Source organism: Marmota flaviventris, chromosome 10 (genome assembly GCF_047511675.1).
Source record: "Marmota flaviventris isolate mMarFla1 chromosome 10, mMarFla1.hap1, whole genome shotgun sequence".
Taxonomy (NCBI): Eukaryota; Metazoa; Chordata; class Mammalia; order Rodentia; family Sciuridae; genus Marmota; species Marmota flaviventris.
Genome location: NC_092507.1, coordinates 36043090 through 36056315, shown reverse-complemented (window position 1 = coordinate 36056315; position 13226 = coordinate 36043090). Strand labels below are relative to the sequence as shown.

General features: G+C 47.8%; 1 protein-coding gene across 6 annotated transcripts in view; it reads left to right on the top strand.

The window, feature by feature from the left end:
• Positions 1-12064, top strand: part of Mknk1 (MAPK interacting serine/threonine kinase 1) — a 43036-nt gene extending 30972 nt beyond the window's left edge. For 4 of the 6 annotated variants that reach the window (XM_027937010.2, XM_071617803.1, XM_027937007.2 and 1 more), the window contains 6 exons: positions 2104-2159; positions 5496-5591; positions 7216-7410; positions 8020-8184; positions 9461-9504; positions 10671-12064. In XM_027937010.2, the coding sequence (XP_027792811.1) occupies positions 2104-2159; positions 5496-5591; positions 7216-7410; positions 8020-8184; positions 9461-9504; positions 10671-10917 (803 nt within the window). In that variant the 3' untranslated portion in view covers positions 10918-12064. The remainder of the gene's footprint in view (positions 1-2103; positions 2160-5495; positions 5592-7215; positions 7411-8019; positions 8185-9460; positions 9505-10670) is intronic. The other 2 variants (XM_027937012.2, XM_027937013.2) reach the window with 2 other exon arrangements.
• The last annotated feature ends 1162 nt before the right edge of the window (positions 12065-13226 follow it).

Below are 13226 nucleotides of genomic sequence, written 5' to 3'. Positions count from 1 at the left end.
AAGGGGGTGTCTCTACTTTCCACAGCATGATGAATCGCAGCAGTTCTGTTTTTGAAAGCTGGGATGCATGTAGGTAACACCTGCCTGACAAAGATTTACAATTGCTCCCCAAGCTGCCTCTGTAGATTGCGAAACTGGGTCATGCTTTTTATAAGAGCCAAACCTTGGAGGAGGGGTCTAGGCGGTTTTATTTTTTATTTATTTATTTATTTACAAGAATGCACTACCGGGGACGGAGGCTGGTGGTGTCTCAGGAGTTCTGAAGTGCTTGTTAACATCTAGCTGGCCAGCTGCCCATGTGACCAGAAGTTGGAGGGGATGAAAAACGATTTCCAGCTGAACTTGGCTGTTTTCTAAATAACTTCACGCTGGGAAGATGAATTGGGCAAGAATGGGTAGCCCTGAAACAAGTTCTATACTTTTAAATACTGGACACACTGCAGCTTAACCTCTGGGAAATGAACTGGAGCAGCTCTATGGCTGGTGCGCTCACACAGGCAGGCCCATTATGACAGCCTGGCTCTCTGCATTCTCAGGCCGGGGGACGAGTGGGCCATGGGTACCTATTTGGAAACTAAGGCTCTGTGTGCGGCTCATGATCCTTCTGTGGGAGCACTTGCTGTAATGGAAAATATCCTTCACTTTTAGTGCAGTGAGCAGTAGCCCGACTCAATTTGTGCAGGCTGGGCTGAGTTGCTCTGGGTTCTCATTCAATTAGGTGACTGATGAAGTTACTTAGCTTGCTGGAACTCTGCTTTTTCTTCTTAGTGAAGTGCCTCAGGTGGGCTGGGCCTTTGCCTATAGTAGGAAGTGGGAAGGCTGCCCACGCAGCTGATCATTGCTGGTGACTAAGGCAAGGTCTGCTTTTCTGCTTTCTCCACCACCTCAAGATCCTCCGCTGCTCTCCAGGACTTAGAAGTAGACTTTTGCTCAACTTTTCAGACCTGTCCCTGTGCTGTGGGTGCTGCAGAACGAAGGAGGAGGGGCAGGTTTCTCTGTCCTCCGCCAGGACACCCCAGACCAATTTGTCAGTGCTTTGTCCTTCCTTCCTTCCTTCCTTCCTTCCTTCCTTCCTTCCTTCCTTCCCTCCCTCCATTTCTCCCCTTCTCCCTCCCTCCCTTTCTTCCTTCTTCCCTCCTTCACTTCCTCCCTTCTTCCCTCCTTCACTTCCCCCCTTCCTTCCTCCCTTCTCCCAGGTGCCTTCTTGGCCAGGTCAGCAGCTTGTTTGTTTGTTTGTTTGTTTGTTTGTTTTGGGGGTGGTGTTTGCTGGAGATTAAACCTAGGGGCCCTTAACCACTGAGCTACATCCCTAGCCCTTTATTTTTTATTTTGAAACAGGATCTTTTAAGCTGCTTAGGGCTTTGCTAAGTCGTTGAGGCTGGCCTCGAATTTGTAATCCTTCTGCCTCAGCCTCCCAAGTTGCTGGGATTATAAGCATGTGCCACCATGCCTGGCAGGGCAGCAGCTTCCCTCAAGGGGTAAGCTCCTACTTGAAGCCCTCTGCAGATCTGGCCAAAATGCAGGGTGTCGTCTCTGAAGTACAGCACCCTGTGGCCAAAACTGTCCTTGAAGAGTAGGTGAGAAGAAAGTTAGACAGAATTGGGGTTATCTAACACTTGGTCCTCCGAACATTCAGGGAATCATGTTGAAGGAATCTTTTTTTAAATCAGCTACACAAGAAGAAATGAGGTAGAGCAGTCTAAGCCTCCTGAGATGTTCTTAAACAAGGCACTAATTATTTCTGCATTGCTGTTCCAAGCACTGCCGTCTGCAGAGCTCTCTGCTCTGCTTTGTGTTAGGCTGCACAATAAGAATTCCTGGTTGTCACTGCAGTGCTGAAAGGTAGGCTGGCTGGGATTCATTTAGCTCTTCTTATCCCTGCCAGACTTCTAAAGCCACTGCTTCAAAAGAACTTGCAGAATCAACTGTGCTTTTGGTTTGTGTCTCTGGTTACTTCTGCCTCCTGCAGCTCGTTGGTTTTTTAATGTACCATAATTGGGAATTAATCTGCGAACAACAGCATTTGGAAAAAATTAATTGTGTGTGGAATGTTTGATAATTATGTGCATATGTTAACTATTTCCTTGCTGCTTGTCATTTCAGGCATTGCTCACCGCGATCTGAAGCCAGAAAATATATTGTGTGAATCTCCAGAAAAGGTACTTAAGGCCTGATTTGGATGTACAACTTATCCTGGTCAAGCAAGCACCCTGCTCTCCATATAGATTGTTGGTAGTATTCTTGGCCTCAGGTACCAACTTCAGCTGATTGCCATGGACATGTGAGAGTATTGGACCCAGTATGTAATGTTTCAACATTCCAATATAGCCCTTGTTCCTTTTTTCTCTTTGTCATCTATGATTGGCTTAAGCCTACAAACTTGTAAAATATATGAGACCTGCATAAAATTAATGCTTTCTAGTACAACACATCTACTGTTAGAGCAGTTGTGAGTCAGAAATGACTCAATCTTACATGGGTACACCTCTGCCCATACGTGATATTTGTATGTAGGTTAGACTGTATCCACCACTAGAGGCAATAATTACGAAGCAAGTTCTTTAAAAGGGTTTTTATTTCCAAGGTGCCCATTAAAAAGAAAATATTTATTCTTGCTTTTAAACAAATGCAACTAATTTAAACATGGCCTAAATTCCATCTACTAATAAACGAAAGTGTTTGTATTTTTATAAGAACACATACATTTGACAAATTCGACACTTTTTAGGAGAGGTTTAGGCCCCAGTAGTGTTGGCAGCCCACATTCACAGCTTTGTGTGTGTGCATGCATGAGCAAATGCGAGAGCAACGTGCCTTGGTGTGGGTGAAGCTGTGGCTCATCCATAGGAATGGCTGTGAGAGAACGTGCCTTTGACATACAACTCTTGTATCAGCTCTAGTAAGATCTTATGACTTCCTGTCAGTTATTCTGTCCTAGAACTTTTTAATTTATCATTTTTATGGTTGTTAATAATAATTATCAATTAACATTTCTCAAGTGCTTACACTATGCCAGGCACTTTGGCTTATTTAGTATTATAAAGTATCTTGAAGAGATACTTTTATCATATTTATTTTATGGATGAGGAAACTAAAACTCAGAGAGTTAAGAAACTTAAAATTATTCAGATGATACATAGAAGAGCTAGATTAAAATAAGGTACTGATCCCAGCACTCACCGGTGTTCCAAACTATCCGTTATTGCCTCTGACTTACAAGGAACATCTTTTGTTTCATCTGCTCTTCATGGCACAGATTTGCTGCCCTTTTTTGTAATTAGAAAAACTAAAATTAAGAGAAGCTAATTATCAAAGGACATAAGAAAGTGAAAAGACAGCCTACAGAATGGGAGGAAATATTTGCAAATTATACATCTGCTAGGGATTTAATATCCAAAATACATTAGAATTCCTAAAACTCAACAACAAAAAGACAGACAACCCAATTTTAAAATGACCAAAGGATTTGAACAGAGATTTTCCAAAAGAGATACAAATGGCTAATAAGCAATGAAAAGATGTTTAACATCCTTAATCGTTAGGGAATTGCAAATCAAACCACAAGGAGACACTACTGTTGCCAATCTAAGATGACTATAATTTTTGTAATGGAAAAATAACAAAAGGGGGCTGGAGTTGAGGCTCAGTGGTAGAGCACTTGCCTGGCATGCGTGAGGACCTGGGTTCGATCCTCAGCACCGCATATAAATAAATAAAATAAAATAAGATCCATTTAAAGAAAAATAACAGGGGTTGGTGAGGACGTGGAGAAATCACAGAATTCTTGTACATTATTGGTGAAAATGTTAGATGTGGATTTCCTCAATTAGCTGAACATTGAAAGCCATATGAGTCAGGTATGGTGGTGCACACCAGTAATCTCAGCTCCTGGGGGGCTGAGGTGGGAGGATTGCAAGTTCTAGGCCAATCTAAGCAACTAAGACCCTGTCTCAAAATTTTAAATAAGGGCTGAGAAAGTAGCTCAGTGGTACAGCATCCCTGAGGTCAATCTCCAGTGCCAAAAAAAAAAAAAGAAAAGAAAAGAAAAAAATATACCATATGACCCAAGAATTCAAGGCAGAGACTTAAACAGATACTTGTATACTGATATGCATTACAGTGTTATTCACAGTTGCCACAAGGTGAAAACAGCCCATGTATCCATCAACAGATGAATGGATAAACAAAAAGTGGTGTATACATACAGTGGAACATTATTTAGCCTCAAATCAGAGTGAAGTTCTGATACATCCTACTACATGGACAAACCTTGAAAACATTATGCTAATTGGAAGAAGCCAGGCACACAAGGACAGATACTGTATGCTTCCACTTACATGAAATCTCTGAAATAGGGAAGTTAATAAAGGTACAAAGCAGGTTAGAAGTCAGGTGCACACTTTTAATCCCAGCACTTGGGGGGCTGAGGCAGGAAGATCACAAGTTCGAGACCAAACTGGACAACTTGACTCAAAAAAGGGCTGGGGTTGTAACTTGGTGGCAGAGCACCTCTGGGTTCAATCCCTAGTATTGGGGAAAAAAAGAAAAGAATCACTTGGGATTGGGATGAGCAGAAATGGGAAGTTAATGCTAGAGTAGAGTTTCTAGGAAGGTTTTAGAAACAGATGGTGATGGTGACACAACATAGATGTAATTAATGCCACTGAGTTATACGTTTAAGAATGGCTAAAATAACATGTTTTTATTTCACCACAATTTTTTTTAAAAAAGACTAAGTGAAAAAGAAAAGAGAGAATGAAAGAAAGAGGCAGGCAAAAAGGGATGTGAGGAAGGAGAGAAAAAGTTGAGAGCCTTGTGCGGGCTTCTCGGCAGGTGCGTTCACCAGCGATTTCACCTCGCCCCCTGTGCGGTCCTCCTCCTGCACTGCCAGGCCATCTATCGTGTGCTGTAGACACAGGTCACCCTCTTGTCCCAGGTACAGTAAGTATCAGCTTCTGGTGCAGCTGGCTGCTGAGTTGATGCCACCATGGTGACCATGCATCATACTTTTCCCAGGACTTTATGTGCTTAACTGAGAAAGACCACGCAAGCAAGCCAGGACAGGTCAGCCACCCTAAGCCACCTAAGATGGACAAGGGTTTTACTCCAAGCTCTTCTGACCTCCACTGAGTGGGCTTCAAGGGGACTGTCTTTAGAGATACATGAACTTCTCTGGCTTCTCTCCTGCTACCTATGCCATTGTTTGCCAGCAAGAGTTCCTTTTTATTATTCTGAGTTCATGGCCATCTCACATCATAGAGATCATTCATTTTTGGGGGGAAATAAGAAGGGAGCATGGGGAAGAGCACATCTTGGACAAAACCCTAAGGTGACTGACACCTGGTTAACCCAAGCAGAGTAAATATGACCTGGTAGACAGAGCCAAGCTATAGTGCGACAGCTGTACAAGCCATGTGTCCATGTGGTCATGCTGGTCTCCTCATGCCCTCTGGCTTCTTAGATCTGTGATCTCTGGTTTCTTTTTTCCTTTGCAGGTGTCTCCGGTGAAAATCTGTGACTTTGACTTGGGCAGTGGGGTGAAACTGAACAATTCCTGCACACCCATAACCACACCAGAGCTGACCACCCCTGTACGTATGGCCGGGTGCCCTGTTCCCTTCCTGCTGGGCACTGTGCTGGTGGAGTGTGCCTGATTCAAAGTTGTGGCATCCAGAACAGAGAGCTAAAGAAGGAAAATCAAATGTCTGTAGCCTTTCCAGGCCTGATTTGTTAGCTTCCAAGCCTGCCCCCTACACAGTTGTTAATGAAACTGACATTGATTGGAGTTTTAGTTTGGGGTGGGCCCTCTCTATTAAGGTAGAAACAGGTTGTCTCTATAAACACAGGCTCTGACTCTTGTCCCAGGTGAAAACAAACACTATTCGCATGTTGCACATGTAAAGTGAATGGCTCCAAGTTCCATTCTCTCTGCTGAAGTCAGCAAATCCCCCTTGTGGTGGAGGATGGGAGCAGTCTTCCCCTCCCCCCTCACCCCCATGGAAGAAAGCCAATAGCCTTTGTGGCGGGAACTGTGAGGTTCCAGGCCATATGCATGTAGGATTGTTTGGCCGAATTATCCGGTTGCTTCTCCCACTTCACATTTTATGCCCAGATGGAAGCTGCTTCTTCCTAAGACATATCTTGTACATGTTTGATGCACTATAATTAGGATGACTCTTTTGAGACTTGCATGCTTCATAAGTGAATTTTCCTAATAGCCTTTTTTTATAAGACATGCCTTTAAATATGCCTATATCATTCTTATGCTAAGCAACATTATTAGTAATGTTTCTGTATTAGCTTTTAACACACGGGGCTACCTTGTTCTCAAAGTCATTAACGCTAATTGCCAATAACAAAGAAAATATCCTTTCTCAAGTGCACTTACCATCTTCTAATCAAATTAGTTTTGTGGGATGGGAGTGGGGGCTACTTCTCAGTGAGCCTGAAATAACGAAGTGGGGAGCAAAAAGAATGTTTTATTTTTCTCAGCAGTTTCTACGCAAGGGTGGGAGGGAGGAGTCCTGGATCCTGGTCCTGGGTCGGCCACTGCTGAGCTCCTTGACCTATCCTGGGCCTTGCCTTTCCCATCTATAAATGAGAGGGGCAAGGAAATTGAACTTGTCATCAGACTAGCTTTGATGATCTCTTAATTCTAAATCCTTATGCTTCCTTGCTTCCAGTTACCTGGGAAACTGGACAAGAATCACTTTAAGAAATCCTTGCTGGATGGAGCCATAGATCTCCCTTCCTGCATTTAAATGGAGAATTGAGGCAGGGAGAGGCTCCTGGGAGTTTTTGGCCAAGGTCTTTGCCCACTGGAGAGGAACCAAAAAAGATAAGAAGTAGGCTTGGATCTGGTCATGTGGACCACAGGGCAGTGTGGCTCAGTTTAAGCTTCTCTGAATGCCTTGATGATACCAGCTGAGCCTTGACTTTCCTGACAAGCTCCTGCTGTCACTCCATCCTTCCATCCTCTTTTTTTTTTTTTTTTATTGTTTTTAGTTGTCAATGGACCTGTATTTTAAAAATTTATTTATATGTGATGCTGAGATTCGAACCCAGTGCCTCACACATGCTAGGCAAGTGCTCTACCATGGAGCCCAACCCCAGCCCTTCCATCCTCGTACTCAAGTTACGTTCGACATTTTGCCATCCTCTCTCCCTAAAACTCTCTTCTCTGCCATCTCCCTCTCCCCAACCTGGTCCTCACAGTGCGGCTCTGCAGAGTACATGGCCCCTGAGGTGGTGGAGGTCTTCAGAGACGAGGCCACTTTCTATGACAAGCGCTGTGACCTATGGAGCCTTGGCGTGGTCCTCTATATCATGCTGAGTGGCTACCCGCCCTTTGTAGGTCACTGCGGGACTGACTGTGGCTGGGACCGGGGAGAAGTGTGCAGGGTTTGCCAGGTGAGTGTAACCAGGGCCACAGCACATGCCCACCTGGGGCTCAGTAGGCTGAGATTGTTCCTGATCTGGAAGGGGTTCATAGTGCCCTTCTGTCAGGGCAGCCAGGGGGTGAAATAGTCAGGCATTCAGCCCAGCTAGGAGTTCGGGGGGGTTGCTGGAGACATCATACCTGAGCAGACTCTGAAAGGACGAGTCTTGCCCATGGGAAGAAGGTCAAGAAATATGAGAAGGAAGACCAGGACAGGCAAAGCCCTGAAGCAGCCACCGGGAGGAGTACGAGGTTAATGAAGGTGGCAGAGGAGACCTGGGAGGTTACCTGGGCCCAGTTCACAGAGCACTCTCTGAAGGGCTGAGAATTGGGGCTTTGTTATACAGGTGATATTCCCCACTCGTCATACCTCTAGCCATCTCAGTGGCTGAGGGCATTCCGTATTGTTTGGTGATTTAGGGGAGAGTGGGGGTCTAGGAAGAGGCCCTGTCTGTGGCATCCCCCAGCCATGAGCAGCAGCTGCCGCTGAGGTCAGTTAGAGCCAAGATGATGGACTCTGTAAGCCACCCATCCTGCCCATGCCCTGGCCCTGTGGCCTCAGGAGGAATCTTCTTTCCTAGAACAAGCTATTTGAGAGCATCCAGGAAGGCAAATATGAGTTTCCTGACAAAGACTGGGCTCACATCTCCAGTGAGGCCAAAGACCTCATCTCCAAGCTTCTGGTTCGAGATGCAAAGCAGAGACTCAGTGCCGCCCAAGTTCTGCAACACCCATGGGTGCAAGGGGTGAGTGACTCCAGGGCAGGGTGGTATGTCACCTCTCCAGGCCATGGCACACAGCAGCTTGGCCATGAAGAAGCTCTCATGCCAGCTAGTGAAGACCCCCAGCCCAAATGATTGCCCCCAGCTGAAATGAGGTAGTATAGCAGCTTCAGTAGCTTCAGTGCACAGTGAACCCACTCCTCCTTACCTGCCAGCCCAGCCCCTAACACAGCATAGACTTGGCTCTAACCTTGGCCATAGACTAAATCCCCATACAGCCCTCTGGGGGAATAGGCCATGCCTCCCACTATTGGCAGGAGCACCTAGACCAGAAGCAACTTGATATTGTTATTCAGGGCCTGCAGTACCATCCTCTTGTACAAAAACACCACTGGCTGAGAAGCAAGACCTTGCTGCCCTGAAGCTTGTGTGGCTGCCCTAAAGACTGTATGCTTCTCCTCATGGCCTGGGGCTCTGGGGGCTGGGGCTGGGAAGGCAAATGGTGTTTTCCCTATGCTCAGGATTCACGTCTTCACTAGAAAGCATTTTTAAAAAATCCTCCTTGGTTAGTCACAATACCTGACTTCCACTCTGAGGAGTCTGTCGAACCCTCTTGCTAGTTACTGTGTCTCATTGATCTACCAGGCCCTAGCTGGCCTCAGTCACCCTGCCAGTGGAAAGAGGCAAGTGTTGCCTGCTCATGTCACAGATGAGGATCAATCCAAGAGTGGCTCAGGGCCTAATTTCCAGCCACCCAAGAGTGAACTCCTACGGGGCTGGGGCTATAGCTCAGTTGGTAGAGTGTCTGCCTTGCATGCACAAGGCCCTGGGTTCGATCCCCAGCCCACACACACACACACAAAAGAGTGAACACCTACCATGTGCTAGAGAGGAGCCCAACCTGTCCTCATGGTCTAGTGGAGAAAGGGACAGTGTGAGGAATACTTGGGAAAAGTGCTAGAGGCACAAAGGGACAAGACCCCACCTCTGCTGGGACTAAGACGGGGAGGTGTTGGGCAACAGGGACTGCTTCAGGGGGGAAATGACCCTTGAGCCAGGTCTCAGAGGGCAGTGAAGACTTTGCCAGGGGAAGAAGGCTGTCCTTGCAGAGGCGGCTGTGACTTCAGAGTGCACCCTTTTGTTCTCTCCTCTGAAGGTCTGGCCCTGCACTTAAGCAGTGACAAGTCCCTGTGCTGGGCTGAGAGCCTGTAGTTACCTGCCCACTCTGTGCTGGCTTGGGTGGGACACCTCTTGGAAAGAGGGAGCAGTGCTTACCCACAATCTGTCCTTCCCATTCTAGCAAGCTCCAGAAAAGGGACTCCCCACGCCGCAAGTCCTCCAGAGGTAAATGCTCCCACACACCCAGTGCCCTTCTCTCCTCCACCTGGACTTTACTTCAAGCCCTCAGCCATGCTGGGATGGAAGTGGGGGATAGGAAACCCATCCCCAGGCTCAGGTGCTCTTCTCAGTCCCCTCCTCTCTCCCTCTCCCTCCATTATAGAGCTGTCTCTCTCTGCACTTCTTTCACCTAGATTGCTTCATTTGTCCCCTAGCACCTTTAAGTCCCTCTTTGCTTTGTTTGCAGGAAAAATCCTGTTCTGCATACCCACTTGAACCTAACCAGAAGTCACTGTTCACAGTCCACAGACAGATCTGATCTGTGGGTTATTTCTACCAGGTGTCCTTTTGCTCTTGATAAAAGTAGCAGAAGTGAGGGGCATTGCAAGGCAGAGGGACCGGCTGTCACATATACTACTAGACAGTAGTGATAATGGCTTCCATGTCAAACAGCCCAGGTCTACCATGCACAGTAACCATGGGCTGTTTGACTGTACAACCTTTGAACAACTAGATATATTCCCAGTGAGCTCTACCCCAGCAGGCAGGGACTAAGCTATGTGGGAAACCCTTCAGGTAGCCACTTTCATGGCCAATTTTTAGGAGTTACACAGGGAGGTATTCCCCTGCATGGGCTCGATTCACTTGCCCCAAGATGCTGTTGCCCAGCTAGGTCCCTCCCTGTTTCTGTGGAGTTGTCTCCAGATGCCTTCAGGTGCTAAACCTCATGAGGGTCCCCTTTAAATGATTTATTCAACAACCCAAAGTGCCCATCACAGGCTCACCCTGAGCTGGGTTGTGGGAAAACACATCAAGAGGCAGTCCCTACTCCAGGAACCCCTGACCTTCCAGGGAGAGGGATGGGTGGCTTTAGTTCACTGTGTGTGGCCCTGCCTCCAGAAGAGCTGTGTGCAGAGAGGCTCAGAGCAGGGAATGTTGAGGGTTGAGGCGTTTGCTCTGACCATCCAGTCCCAGGGCTATTTGAGGCTCAAAGTCCATTCTAGCCTCAGTCAAACCCAGGAGAGAACTGCTCGAGAGAGTCGCCCTGCAGTTCAGAAAAATCTGACAGGAGTACGAAACCCAGTGTGGAGTAGGCATGTTGCAGAGCTGACCTGGCTAACCCCAGGTCCTGTTCCCCTCTTCTCTTTCTCTCCCCCAACCCCACCCCACAGGAACAGCAGCACTATGGACCTGACCCTCTTTGCAGCTGAGGCCATTGCCCTTAACCGCCAGCTGTCTCAGCATGAGGAGAATGAACTGGCCGAAGAGCCAGAGGTGCTGGTGGAGGGCCTCTGCTCCATGAAACTCTCTCCTCCCTCCAAGTCTCGCCTGGCCCGCAGGCGGGCCCTGGCCCATGCTGGCCGCAGTGGAGACACAGGACTGTGCCCAACAACCTGCCCAACAACCACAGGACTCTGAACAGTTCCAGCCACACCTCATAGGCCTTGACCTGCCCAGGTATTGCCCCTGGAAACCCGTGAGGCCAGTGTCTGCAGAGCAGGCAGAGAGGCCTGTTTTGGGGCTCCAATCAGGCTTTTTCCACTTACAAAGGCCCTGCAGGGCCCCCCCCCAATGCCCCCCTCCCCATTTCCCCAGAGTCCTTGAGGAAAAAGCTTTTTCCAAAGGGGTTGTCTTTGAAAAGGAAAGCAATCACTTGTCACTTTGCATAATCGCCTGCAGCTGGGACATCTCTGCTGGACTCCACCTGCTCACAAGCCTGCAGACCCCAGATCCAGCCTGCTCTGTGACTGGGCTGTGCTGCTGGGGCTGCAGCCTGCAGGGAACCAGCTTGGAGAAGGAAGCCGAAGCTCAGTTGACAGAGGCTGCCAACACACTTGACTCTCCCCCTCTGCACTGCCACCCTCCTCTGGCAGTCCTTCACCTTCCTCTGTCCTCCGGACGTCCTCTTTGCCTGTCTTCTCCTTTGGCTGAGCAAAGCCACCCCCTCAATTCAGGAAGGGCAGAGAGAGCCTTCCTCTTTCAGGAGGCCAGATCAGTCTTCCAGTGTGCAGCGCGGAGAAGCACATAATCTTTCTTTGCTGTGACCGAAATGTGTTCCTCATTTATCATCCTCTTCCTTGTTTGTGATTGCTGCTAAAGTCAGTATTATTTCATTTTTTAAAATGGGATTTTTAACCATGCTGTTCCAATCCACATGGAACTTTAAACTCTCACTGCAAGCCCAGGGATTTTCTAGAGTGGGATGTCCGTGGACTTGGGTTTTAATCAGTTGTGTCCTATGGTTCTAACTGGTTTTAAGCTGTTACTAGGATGAGCACCTTAGAGATAGTATCAGTGTCTTCTGCTGCTGTATCCCCCGAGTCATGTATGAAGCATGGCACAGATTTGGGGCAGTTAGACGGAGCTCTGTGCCTAGGTGAGAATGGCAGGCCACCCGCTGCCCTGGTCTGCACCATGTGGTGCCTGATGCCCGGGAGCATGAAGATGCAGCCAGTGTCAGATAAGCTTTTGAGTTACATAAATAGGTTGCATATGTCTACACAACACCACGACTATGACGCTATCACACATTGTGCTTGTTTTAATAAAACTATTTTAAATTTGAGCTGTGGCCCGCTTGGTGGTTCTTTCTTCCCCTGCATCAGTCATGCAGACCTGAGAAGGCAGAGCTTCTGCACTGAGGCTGAGCCCAACCAGATGGGCAGAAGGCGCTCTTGTCAGGACCCCCAAATATAACACTATGTTTGACCTGAAAAATAAGAGGAAGGAGACATTGCTTTCCTTTTCTTTAGATGAGGAAATGAGATTCATCAAATGCCTATCCGTCACTTTGACTGGGACCCAGAGATGAGTCAGAAGCTGTCAGTACTCCTTAGAGCCTCCCCTCAGCGAGGGCGAGGCAGTGTCCACAGCCATCACACTAGCAGATCTCAAAAGGAACTTTAGTAGATGTCCCTGAACCCACCCCACCCACGGGAACAAATTGCCTTAGCATGGCTGAGCCTTTGTTGAGGACCTGTTTGTCCTCGACGGCCTGTCCTGCCAGGGCTGGCAACACAGAAAAACAGTGCCTCCCGCCCACAGTTTTCGTGTACACCATGCAGAGGGCTTTTCATGTAATAATTCCAGGGCCACACTAGGAAAGACTTTGTAGGTCCCCAAGGAGGTGACAAGAGGGAGGTCTGAGTGTCAGGGCAGTAGACTGGATGCTGATGACAGCTCTCTTCCCTCGGGACAGCAAAGAGGGAGAGAGGATTCCCTAGTCTCTCTTCAGGGCCAGGCTACCAGCTGTCCCACACCATCTGCACACAGTTGATGACATACTTTGTGGTTGGTCTTCCCTTTGCAATAACCCTTACCACCCTCATGTCCCTTCTTCATCAACCAGAAGTGAGGCCACCTGGGAAATCAGACCTGCAGAATCTGAGCCTCTTGGCCCGGCAGTTCCCAGCCCCTGGAACCCTGACTCAAGCCCCAGCCAGTCAGTTCTCCAGGTTGACTCAACAAGAAAGTGACTCAAGGGACTTCCAGAGCTGGGCACTCCCACCTGCCTCCCTGCCCTAGTCCACACTGCCCTAGTCCACGCTGCCCTAGTCCACGCCGCCCCGCCTGCCCATGGATCTGCATCATTACTACCATGCCCACTTTGGCTTGCTAACATTATTATGCACTTTCTAAGTTAACAGTGCTTTCTAACAAGTTTAAAAGCATTATTTAATAGTCCTAAGAGGTAGGTACATTATTTTTACCCCACTTAACATGAAAAA